The sequence below is a fragment of the Pygoscelis adeliae genome, unplaced genomic scaffold (genome assembly GCF_000699105.1).
Source record: "Pygoscelis adeliae isolate BGI_AS28 unplaced genomic scaffold, ASM69910v1 Scaffold208, whole genome shotgun sequence".
In the NCBI taxonomy this organism is placed as follows: Eukaryota; Metazoa; Chordata; class Aves; order Sphenisciformes; family Spheniscidae; genus Pygoscelis; species Pygoscelis adeliae.
In genome coordinates, this window is record NW_008825290.1 from 784683 (window position 1) to 797368 (window position 12686).

Consider the following 12686-nt stretch of genomic DNA (forward strand, 5'->3'; position numbering starts at 1 on the left):
CTGATGCTGCTCTAGAAAAAGTTTTTCATAGATCTACATTCTGTTAGTCTTTGCTCAGTTGATGAACTTCACAGTCCCATGAAATTCCCTTCTTCTCCTACCCTAAGATCTTCTCCTACCCTAAGATCCCAGGGAAAGTTACTGTGTCAGGCAACCCCTTTTCCTCCCATCGACCTTTTGCCTAAAAAAATAAATTAAAATTCTCTCATTTTGCTCCTCAGGCGCCTGCTAGCAACAATGCTTTTCTCATTCAGTTTTTGAACACAAACAGCACTATCCCTACAAACCTGACTAGTGAGATCTATCGCAGTCCTGGGTAACAATCTTTGTTGAGGCATGACTAAGCCAGGCACCTGCCAGACATTTATTATAATGGCAAATCTGTTGAAGGACTATAAAAAATGAAGGCTACGCTTTAACCCAAAGGAGGGGTTTCATTACAGACTCTACCCCACTGCTGTGGAGAAGACACAAGTGAAGGAAAAACACAAGCTCTGCAGAAATCAAGCTGCTAGCAATTAGCTTTGTGTCAGATGCATCCATACAAAGAACAATACCCAGTGACAAACTGACCATAAAAAAAAAAGCTTTATTAACCCTTTTGCACCAGCAGTTCTTCAGGTATCCATTGCCAGCAATGGAGTTCAAGCCAAGTGATCCAATTTTCGGCCCCAAGAGGTTAGCACTTTACATTCACTTACAAAGCTGAGTGAGGTACATTTTCAGAAGTAGGAAGATTTGGTTGCAAGTCCCATAAAAAGATGGAGTGTTCCTTGGCCATTTTAATAGATTAAGAACTGGTATGGTCCTTGAGAACAGAATGCTGCAGGCATTGGGAGCTCGAGGTGTCTCAGCTTCCAGGGAGAGCATGGTGACCACCAGAGCAAGACCCAGTAGTCCCTTCAGCATGATTCCTCCCCATCTTTTCTACCTCTCAGGAGTGGACTCCATGCTGCAGTCACAGCCACCAGGTAGATGATCTCATCTACCAATTAGTTTGGTTTGGAAACCCAACCTGAGAGGGTTTAAGAGATTCCCTGGACATAAGCTGTAAACTCAGAAAGAGAGGAACAGAGAGACCTCAATGCTCAGTTAAGCTAAAGATAGAAAAATAAAACTGGTTCAACCAGCGGATATAATACTGCCTACAAATCAGGATCTGAAGGTGAATGTAACCTGTATGCTTTTTTTTCCTCTCCAAGTCTTCAACCAAAAAAAGCATTTATCTGGACACATACATAGTTCAAAAGGCACAGGAAGTAAAAGCTTTTCTGAATGACCTCATGTGAATTCAACATCAGTATAACTGTAAAATAAATAAATATGTGCAAGATTAGAAAGATCACAATGTTCTCCTGCATGACATATCTTATTTTGTAAAAAAAAAACCAAAACAAAAAACCCCACATACGTGCATACACACACACACCTCATTGAGAATAAAAAACAGTACATACACCCTTTTAACAAACTCCTATACGTAATTTTATAGGCATTCAGTACATCACCATAAGAAACATTTAAATTACTACCTTAAAATGTAACCAAAGGGGTTTTTTTTCCCTATACAACCCTATACTTATTTAGGTGTCTGCAATCCAGATAAGTACAGTACATACAACCTCTCCCCCCACCCCCAAGAGAAACTGCAGTTTTTCAGTGGGGCAAATCTTCCTAGGTAACAATTCTTTTCCCCTCATAAAATACTCTGACAACTGCATATTCTGTAAACCAGCCGGAAGCTCCACGTGCATGTGACACACTGGCGTATCATAAAGAAGAAGTGTTAACAGTGTTCAGTTGAAAAAAAGAAAAAAACAAAACCCAAAATAAAAAGGTAGTGGCCAGTTTACAGGTAACTTGGCAGCAGTTCATAGGTGAGATAAAATCAAGGTGCTTAAATTTACGCGACAGTCAACATTCCTCCCAAAAAAGGGAACACAAAGATAGACCGAACCTCTCTCAGATGCTGTTGGACTCTTAGCTAATTACTTACAGTGAGTACAGTTCTATTGCAGTTTTCTTTTTCAAGTTTTGCTGGAAGAATTCAGCAAAGTATTTGGGACACAGGAGCAAGGAAAGGGAGAAACTCAACATGAGCTACAAACTGATTCACAGCTAAGTTAACAGTTAGAATCTAGCTTTCTAAAACGAAGATTTTAGAGCATCTCATTTTCATGGCATAGGACATTAATTTTGTTACATGTGACACTTCATTCCAGTTTTCTGCCAAAACACAGGGGCCGAAACAATTATTTTTTTGTGTGTGGAAAACACTTGCGAATTTTAGCTCTTAATTCCTCAATGCCACTGGCTCCAGCAGGAAACCGACACAAGGAAAGTTTTAACTGTTGTAGGCAGGATTATAAATTTGTACTTGTTAGCTGTAGAATACTTGCTTTCCTGTGAAAACAGTAAATATTACCTCAGTTTGAAGTTTGTAATACAGTACTTCTCCCTGAAACAACACTGTACAGCAGTCTGCCTCAGTCTCTCCAACCACCAGGCAGACAGGGTATCTTACACAGGCACATCAAGTGGGATTTACATTTTTTAAGAAAATCCTTCAGCTGCAACTGTCCTTAGCAAATTGCGAAGAGTGCAACCGTAATCCAGTACTCCTAGTTTTCATGTTTTCCTTGGAAAAAGACCCACACGGTTATCTCACTCTGTCAAGACATGATTGCCCAATTTGTTTTCAAGTAACTGTTCTTAATAATGGTCATTCCAGATCCTGTAAGTTTATTGTGCTTCCAGTGAACTGAGAGTTATCAGAACCTGCATCATCTTCAGTGGAATTGTGTGGTTCCTGTTAAAGCAAACAGACAGCATGAAGAGTTCAGTGCTTTCACCCCTAGATGCTTTTAACGCATATCAGTAAGATTACCTTGACGTTTATCCAAGACCAGAGAAATGCTTTGAATGGTTTAGAGGAAACCTAAAGCTTTCCTACTTTGGGGACCCACTCAAACAGTGCCGCTCCAGTTTTCGTTTGGAACACTTCAGATGAGCATTACTAACAGTGATAAATTTAAAATCACTGACTATTTGCTTTTCCTCTATTAACTCTCTACTGTGGCCAACGATCCTAGTACTCTTCTTTTATTTCTAGCTTTATGACAGTAAGATGCTCCTCTCAAATACAAAAGCTTTATTTTCTATCCAGGAGAAGCACACTTGGTAACAATAACTGCATTGCAGAGTATCAAAACCAAAGCCCCACATGATCAAGTAGAAAATGTGGTTTATGTACATGCTAATCATTCATTGCTGTGTGGTTCTCAGCTGCTCCTACTCATTAATATGCAATTTACCAGAACAGCAGATAACAAAACGTTTATGCAAGAAGCTATATGAAGCTTTCTGCATTCAAACAACACTGACACTCAGTAGTTAACACGGCCAAGTAGTGAAATGAAAGACTGTAGAAGCAAGCAGGCTTTTTAATCTAACTGCCATTCCCATATAGACGCTGCTCTGAAAGCTAGGCTCAAGATTTTATTTTCCTCTTCCCACCCTTCCTGTAACCTGTTACATATCAATTCTGATCCTCTTTCTTGACCCACTTAATATCTGCAGTATGGGATCAGGAAAACAAGGATGGAGCACTTCAGTAATGAGTAACATTTAGTTATTCATTACTCAGTAACAGAGGAAGAAAAACAACCACCTATGGCATGTCAAAGGCTGGTAACATGCACAAGATAAATCTTGCAGTGCAGCTCTCTGCTTACTGCTTCTTGTAAGTGAAATTAAACTCCTAGTGGAAAACAAGGTATTTTCATTAGGCAGAACACCAGTGTTCAAAAACAACCTCCTATGGCATGTCAAAGGTTGGTAACATGCACAAGTCTTGCAGTGCAGCTCTCTGCTTACTGCTTCTTGTAAGTGAAATTAAACTCCTAGTGGAAAACAAGGTATTTTCATTAGGCAGAACACCAGTGTTCACAGTAAACTCTCCTCCCTTTCAAGCTAGGCAATAAAACCCAACAGCTCTGACATGCTGTACCTGAAGTATGTGAACAGGTAAATCCACTGTAAGCTGAGAATGTGACGAGGAGGACTGAGAGCTCAGCTGAAAGGGCAAATCTCCCTCTCCTGGGGAATCATCCTGTGAATGCAGAAACATGACGCGGTTACAAGACCCCCAAGCATCTCAGCACAATATGGCAAATTTCACTCAGCCTCACAATCTTAAAAAAAAATCTGATAAAGCTACTGCACTGTACTAGTAAGGCCCAGATCCACAAAGATATCTGGAAAGCTAACTACCACTTAAATCTGAACCTAGCTCAGTGTACAACCTATTATCCTACCATAATCAACTTGGAAAATTGGCAAGATCTGAAACAGAAGGAACAGCTCATCTTCCAACAAACATAACACTCAGAAATATGCAACAAGTTTCATCATGTTGTGTGAAACTGATACTTAACATAAAAGTTACAAACATTTACACCCATCAGAAAAATAGATAGAGGAAGAACTCTGCCCATAGCTGCTTCCATACCATGTGTTGTTAGGAATAAAGTGGAATGAACTTACCGTCACTCTGGATATTATACAGATATACACCTGCCCAAAAACATATTACCTGCTGTGATCCACTAATCAGCCCACATGGACTACTAAGGTATTTTTAGAAAAAAATCTTAAGCTTCATTTCAACAGTTCAGAAAAATAACAGTTTAGGCTGAAACTTCATTTTGCAGGAATCTTTTCATGTCAGTCTCATTTACCTTGTAAATGAGAGAGAGGCGGAGTAATGTAAGAATTTGGGGGGGTGTCAACAAAGCCTGGAGGAAAAAGTCATACTCCCGTGCATCCTCTACGGTAACACATGCTTGTTATCCTTTCCTTATGGAAAAACAATTACCCCATGTTTTGGGACAGGAATGTAGCACCTGTTTTGCCGCTCTCATAACTGCTTGTCCAAACTGGAAAAATCCTAAGCCCTTGAAGGATCACAACTCTCACATGCAAAACAAAAGTTTGCTAAAGCTCTTAGTTTACCACCACAGTGTTTCCTACGCCAAGTGTATCCAGCCTAAGAAGCCAAACAGGATGTTCTGCAGAGTTACGGTGCCCCTGTGTTCCAGGCTGGACTGAAGATTAGTACTAAACCAAATAAAAACATCTTACACATTTCCACAATGCATCTGTTTGGGCCCCCAGCAGTTGTATGATTGAACCAGCTCTGTTTTCAGGCATTTCCAGACCTCTCAAAAGCCAATTTCATATAAACTTCCCAGGAAAGTGCTTCTTGTGGGCAAGTGCCCTAACGGACATGGTACATACTGCAGATCTCAAAATCCCATCTAGGGGCAGTAGTACCCGAGTTCAGAGAGTCAGATTCTTCCATAAATGTGTCAGTTTGGGTAACAGAGAAGATGGGCATGTTTTTCCTCCTCAGCTCTTACCTGAAGAAGCTGAATTTGCACATACTGGGCTCCAGTGGCAGGGTCCCTTATTGTCAGCCCTCCGTTTGGCAGAACTATGTTGCCACCCAGTCGACTGCCAGGAGTGGATGATGAAAAGTTGGTAGGGCTTACTTTACCACCCTTGCTTTTCCTCTGACCAGAGCCAGATGCCCCTAAAAGAGAGCAATTTTAAAATTTAGAAGGTCAGAAGCAATTTGCCAAAGTTTCCTGCCAGTATTTTTCAATTTTATGCAGTTATTTACACTACACAGCAAATGCCTGAACAGTGCAATGTAATTAAGCACCATCTGATAACTGCTAAAAGGCCAGACAGCAGTCAGCTGATGAACTCCAACTGCTGACTGAGCATCTTTTCACATGAATGCCATTAAAACCACATCACAAACTGCTAAGCTTAGGGCTCACCCCTCTGGTAGCACAGAAATATCAGCATATTTGTGGAGTTACAGAATGGAATTAGGAAGTAGAATTGCATTTTCTATTTTTAATTTTGCAACTCATTTCCTGAGAAGTCATGTATATCATTTTTCTAAACTGTAAAAAGAGCATAGTGAAGCTCATCTATTTCCAGAAAGATTTCAAGGACTGTTAGGTAGAACAGGCTACAGAAGTACAACTATCACAACTTTAAGTATTTTTCAGTTTAAAACAAGGCAAACCAGCTGCTTGTATCGCAAGTTGAAAACCAAAAACCTAATCAAAATAAATGTAAGAAGACAATCCTGTCAGCTGTTTCAGGGTTTTTTGTTTTGTTTTTTAGATCTAGAGTAAATAAAAGGCTTGGATAACTTCTTTTTAAACACTGAACTTTGCTCTACAGTGTTTATTCACCCTAGTTAAACCAATTAGAAATACAAGACTCTTTAGACCACTTTGAGAAGCACATGGTAGCATTAAGGCAACAGCTGGTGAAAAGTGGACTATGGGAGTCTTGAGTAGGAATAGAAATAGGAATTTTCTGAGGCCACTTTAGGAGACATGCAGATTAAGCGCGATCATTTTTTTAAACTAATGTCCAAAAGACATGTTTGATGATACATGCACATGTTTGATAATACAAGCACACTTAGAACTAGCTTCAGAAAGCAGTTATCCTTCCGTGTGATGATTCACTGAACCAGACAGAATTTATGCAGGTATACCTTTTACAAAAACAGAAACATGACAGTGCTCAATTCAGAACTAGTCTCTTAACTGACCTTAAAAATTATCACCTTGATTTTCAGAGGTGGAAGGTAGTAACAGACAGCAAGGAAGAACTAAACTATACATATATATATATGTATATATACATGAATGATGTTCCACCCCAGCCCCAAGGGTAGACACAATTCAAACGCCTGAGCTCATGCAAGTCTAGTGAGCCATGGACCACGTTTGATCTGGCAAAGTAACGGTGTATAATTCACATCAGGCACGTTTGAGTCAAACTACAGTTTAAGAGAAAGAGGACACATTTGAAATCATGACCTAAACCTCACCCTGCACAAGAACTCTCTACACGGCTAAAATCTAAGAGAGAGGTTTGAGTATTTCTAGATAACTAAGAAATAGATTCCTTAATGCCGCATACACACTGTTACTAAGTGACACACAGAAGCAAAACAAATCCAGTTGATGTTTTCATTGTCTGTACTGGGTAAAAGAGAACCCACTAGGTAAGACCAAAAGCATAAACAACAGAAAGCAAAGTGACCTTTTTTTTTTGTTTTAATAAGAAAATAAAAAGCAGAGGAAGAGATGGAAAGATAAGTGTCTTGTTAACAATCATGAAACATATGGTGCAGATTTCTTTATAACTTACTGTGAATTTGATATTCCACAGAATGTGGTTATCCTAAGTAACAGATGGTACACCACATGCATTATTATGTTAACTAGCAATAAACCGGATGGGACGTTTAAGAATGTACTCAGATACCTGCTCCCATTTCACTGCCAAAACCCCTAAATAATTGTATTTAGTAAATTTAACAAAATTAACGTCTTCTCACCTGTGCTGCTCCCATTCCCTTTTTGCTTTCTTTTCTTGGCTAGCTGAATGGCTCTGTAGTCTGTTCTCGCAGACCCACTGCTCTCCTAGTAAAACAAACAAACAAATAAAACCCCAAGAGATGCAAAGTTTTTTGAATGCAAGAACAAACCAAGACAACGAACACAGACTAATGAGTTCTCAGTTGCAGTTATCTTTTACACTGCAAACACTGAATTCTCGTCTCCTGTGCTCTTCTGATTAACGCTTCAATAAATTCCCTGTACGTACTTAGTACCTGGAGTTCAACACAAAAGGAAGTTGGCTCTGCATTTCTAAGTGTTCAGATTTTAACAGGGTAAACGTTGACTTTGCAATGTAAATAAACAGTTAAGTCTGCAGTAACATAGTAAAGCAGAAAGGGGAGAGTACTTAAAATGGGAATGAGGACCGAGATGAAAATGTTTCAGTTACTCTCCCAGCCCAAATCCTTCCCTGGAACGAAATGCACAAGACATACCACGTGTTCTTGGGTATTCTTGTAAATTCCATTTCATCCTCAGACAGATGGCCGCTTACTTTTTAATCCCTTATTTTGAAAGGTTCTCCCTTAACTCTCCCCACCAGAATTCCAGTGTTTCTTAAGAGAACTTATCACCACACTGAATCTACTTCTGCCAGCACACTGTTCAACATAATGTTCTACATCCTTCATCAAAAAAACCCCAACATGCATGATCTGCAAAATCTGAGAAAGGTCTCCCTATAAGTAGCAGTGGATATCCCCACAGTCAGGGTGTCTCAAGTCATCTAGGGGTAAAACGAATACAGTTACTGCATACCAAAAATGAGCTGCCAGTCACTGTGCCAAGATCCATTTCTTTCTGTGCACTGTAGCTCCCTGGAGGGTTGGAGAAGACAAACTGTGTCACTACTTTGCTGCCCTCTTGTTGACCAACAACGTCCGAGCTAGGAAGCAAATTCCTTTCAACTTTAGTTGGTGTTAGTAACTCAGGCACATTGGTACCGCCGAGGCTACTAGAAGGAGTCAAAGTGGCTGTGTCAATTGTTAAATTATTGCTGGACGTCAAACTGTGCACATCTTGACTGGAATTCCTCACCGACAGAGATGCTAGCGAACCCAAGGCTTCTGCATTGACAGTCTGTACATCATCCAAATTTAAAGTGCTTTGCTGTAGAACTGTTGCACTGGTTCCCAGCAAGAGAGAACTGTCCAGGCTCTGTGGCATATCGCTGCTAGCCACCAGTATCAAGGGATCAACTGCCTGGCTTAAAGAATTGTTACTGACAGGCAGGTTTCCCCCGAGCGTTGAGCCCACCGAAGCAACATCGATCGTGACAATTCCAGAGTTCACTAGCGCCATGTCTGTTGCAATTCCAGAATTGCTACTAGACACATTGGAGAACAGGGATACAAGGTCTATGTTGCTGAGATCGTTCTGTCCTGGACTACTGAGTTCACTGCTGGGTGTGAGGGAGCTGCTTGCTTCAAGCTGAGTTAGGAGATCTGGAAGAGAAGGGGTTGGTTATAAGACAGACCTTTCATCAGACAACGGGGAGGAAAAATATGAATGATCAAAGGAGGATGCTTAAAAGTCTAGATTCTCAGCCTACTAAAACACTTCCCAACTCCCCTGAAAGCAGACTTAAAGAAAAGCAGCTTACCGAAACAAGTTCACTCCTTTACTGAGAAATTTCAGTTACAAAAGCACTTGCCAAAAGATAACACTAAGGCAGTCCAGACTAAGCTAGGTTATAGAGGAGTGGAAAAATGAGTGCAAAAAGAAGTGCTTTTAGTCCTTGCTCATATTTTACAGATGGCATGGAGAAGGACAAGCTCTACCTCATTCAAAAGAGCTGCAATTTCTCACAGTTTCACACAGGTCAAGCTCAAGTCTCACTTTCTGACACTCGGTTACAAGTCCCACAGAAAATTTTAGCGGGGGGAAAACCAACTCCAGTCTCAGTGAAGATTCCGCCATTCACATCAATGGGGCTCAGATTTCAACATCAGTAAACACACTTTTCCCTTAATAAAACACTTAAGTTTTTCCATTGCACCCTCCTATAGTTTGAAATAAATACTTTACCTGGGCTGAAGTTATGCTGTTTGACCATGTGTGTCTTCATACTGTGTTTGGAAGTGAACAATTTATTACAGCTTGATACAGGGCAACGAGTCTTTAACGAGTCTACATCCTGAAGATGTTTTTTGGAGTGAATATACAGACTACTTCGTGCTGAAAATTTTGCACAACAGCCTACAAGAAGATATACAAGGCTTTAAAGTTTCATCCAATTTCAATTTGATGTCCATACTTAGTATCTTAAGAGAACAAATCAGAGTAGCTCTGCAGAACTCTATTTGCTATTTTGCAGCACCTATGCATACATTCAGAGGAATCAGAAGAAAGCCAAACATGCATTTCCTCATTTTACAACAAGGACATCTCAGTGGGTAGGATAGTTCAGCAACCTGTTTCTGACAACAAGAAACCCTTAAGTCATTCAGTGTAACGCACAACCTTTCCCCGCTACGGCATCTTAAATGTAAACTCTTCATGACAACTGCTAGCATAACCACTAGAAGCAGAAACAATCACCAAGTAGAGCTGCTTTACTTTATGAAGCAGAATATCCCAGATCAGACCCAAAATCTTTGTTCCTGGAGTCCTACTGAAGTGATGGAGGTAGTGCTAAGAAATGCATGGAGCGTCAGCAAGGCTCCTGTACAACCAAAACAGATACCATTCACATGGCCATCCACCACCCCAGCAGCAGAGACTACCACTGTGCAACCACTGAACACTCGAGATGACATGTCACAACAGCAAAACGTGGCCTTGAAGGTGTTGGACAGGACCACTTTTCACTATTTCTGATGAATGAAGTGAAAAAGCTGAGCTGCAGAAACTGAGTATCAGAGGCAGGATTTTCCAGAATAAAGCAGTTCTGATCATCATAAAGAACAAAATCAAGCTAGAGCATGAACCACTGTTTTCTCCGCAATCCATAAATTTGAGAATGATCACTCATTCAGTTATGCGTCTTCTGTTGAGTTTTACCTCTTCAAACTGTTAGAAGACTCACTCTAAATTGCTCTGATCCTGTAATAAGCTTGTGTTTGGGGAAAAGGCACACAATCTTTAGGCAATACACACACCGATTACCAGTTAGTACATACAAGAGTTGAACAATACCTTCTACTGGACACTCAAATGGTTTTGTACCAAGGTGAGTTATACTGTGGCCTTTCAAGTGTTCTGCTCTTGTGAAGGACTTCCCACAGCCTTCTACTGGGCACATAAATCTCCTGTCATCTTCATGTTTCCTACAAGGGAAGGAAATTGCCATTGGCGTGATTAAACCCACTGCTGCTTAAGTACTGAAAGAAAAAACAAACAAACAAACAAACAGCAAGTGACTTAGGACAGTATAATCAGAAAAGGCTACCTTTTATGTCTCAGCAGCTTGGACATACTGGTGAAAGACCAGCCACAGCCTTCAAAGTCACAGATAAAAGGCCTTTCACCTTAAGCAAAGAAAGGTTACGTTAATAATCTAATACGGAAATAGACACTGCTACTAGAAAAATCTCAAGAGCTGCTTGAATTGATTTAAAATGAGAAGACACAACCACCCTCTCCTGCAATTCACTGCAGAGTACTGTGATGCCCCTTCCCCATCGTACAATTGAGTCTTCTTTAACTCAAGGCCACCACACCTTTCCCTATGCATCAGGGAGCATAGATAATTACCAATCCATCTCATGTTAATCTGAGCTATCTTGAAGGTGCTTCAATAACTAATAGCAGCATTATTCAAAAGAGAAACACAGCTTAATTTTTTTTTTCTGTTTTCCTGACCTGTGATTATATGTTGATTACAATACAGTGAAGTATGTGAAGTTAGTTTCCATCACATCTATGAACTTTCACTTAACAGAAGTGACACTTTAAAAAAAAAACCCAAACAACAAAAGAGCAAAACCCACACTGTAAAGCCATGAAACCAGGAAGACAGAGGACAGTGGAGAGTACACATAATTGTTTTTAAAACATTAAAAGTCTGGATTTCAGCTTAGCAGCAGTCCTTGCAAGTCAGGAGTGCTTGCTTGAGTTGAAATTTATCTTCTTGCTGTTGAAAACCTTGGTACATACATTTCACATGAGAGTTCTGAGAGTTTTTTAACTGTTTTGACCAAGATTAGAATTTACACAATGTTTTGAATGTCTATGAACTCAGGAATAGAGCTGGGATAATTTTTCTGAACAGAGTTCACATGCCAAAAGCCACAGCTTTTGCTGTTCCATAGCTACTTTGCATTCGGCAAGTTCATTCAGTGGACTCCTACCCCGAGAAGGCCAAGAATCAAATGTTTTCACTGACTCCAAATAACTCATGTCACCTTTTCTGCCTTCATGACTTTCAGTTTTTCCAGCAAACTGAAGTCCACTCTCCACACATTATCTTCCGCGTACTTCCCCACGTACAAGCCACCCTCATGAATACCTGTGTGACTCCTCATGTGGATTTTCAGTCGGCAGGCTTTGTCATACTGCTTGTTACAGCCAGGGAACGAACAGGAGAACTGCTCTTGCTCTCTGAAGTGGGCTCGATTATGGGAGAATAACGCACTCACTGTGATAAATGTTCTTTCACAGCCTGGGGAGAGAAGGGAAACAACGCATCAGCTTGACACAGAACTGAAACAGGAAAACTGCTTTCTTTTCTCCTTCCCAACTTTTAGTGGGGGACCTTCGTGATCCTGTGTTTTCCAGGATATTAAATGCTGGCACCCGGTAAAACCAAATGGTGCAATCCTAATACATTACTCCCAGAGATTACAATTATTTAGCCAAGATGGGCAACCAAAACACGCGCAGTCCGGTTTAAGGCATACCACCGAAGACTTGTGCTGTGACTTAAGGCGTTTCACCACACGAGCACAAAGCCACGCGTGAGCTGACCAGCAGCATCCTCCAGCTCCCAAACTTTCCCTGTTGGTAACTGAGGTGGCGTGGAGCGGGGCCCTTCCTCAAGACTCTGGGGGAGATCCGAAGGGGAAGGAGGGGCAGCGGGGAGGAAAAGCGAGCTGAGCCGCCGCACAGAGTCAGGGAAGGGATCCCATCCTTACCCGGGCGAGCTATTTTTTGGAAGGGGAGGGAACCAAGCCCCAGAGGCCCGGCGGCGGCTTACCGGGGAAGTCGCAGCGGTAGGGCCGCTCGGGCTCCAGGTGGCTGCGGCGGCGG

At 41.0% G+C, this 12686-nt stretch overlaps 1 protein-coding gene across 1 annotated transcript; it reads right to left on the reverse strand.

Moving 5' to 3' along the window:
* Window positions 1–570: 570 nt before the first annotated feature.
* Window positions 571–12682, reverse strand: ZXDC (ZXD family zinc finger C; the record flags this gene model as incomplete). The annotated part of the gene is made up of 10 exons (XM_009329943.1): window positions 571–2809; window positions 4010–4111; window positions 5421–5593; window positions 7436–7520; window positions 8256–8941; window positions 9525–9695; window positions 10635–10765; window positions 10888–10966; window positions 11947–12099; window positions 12634–12682. Coding segments are annotated over 10 exons (1716 nt in total), but the record flags the coding sequence as incomplete, so codon positions are not given.
* Window positions 12683–12686: the final 4 nt, after the last annotated feature.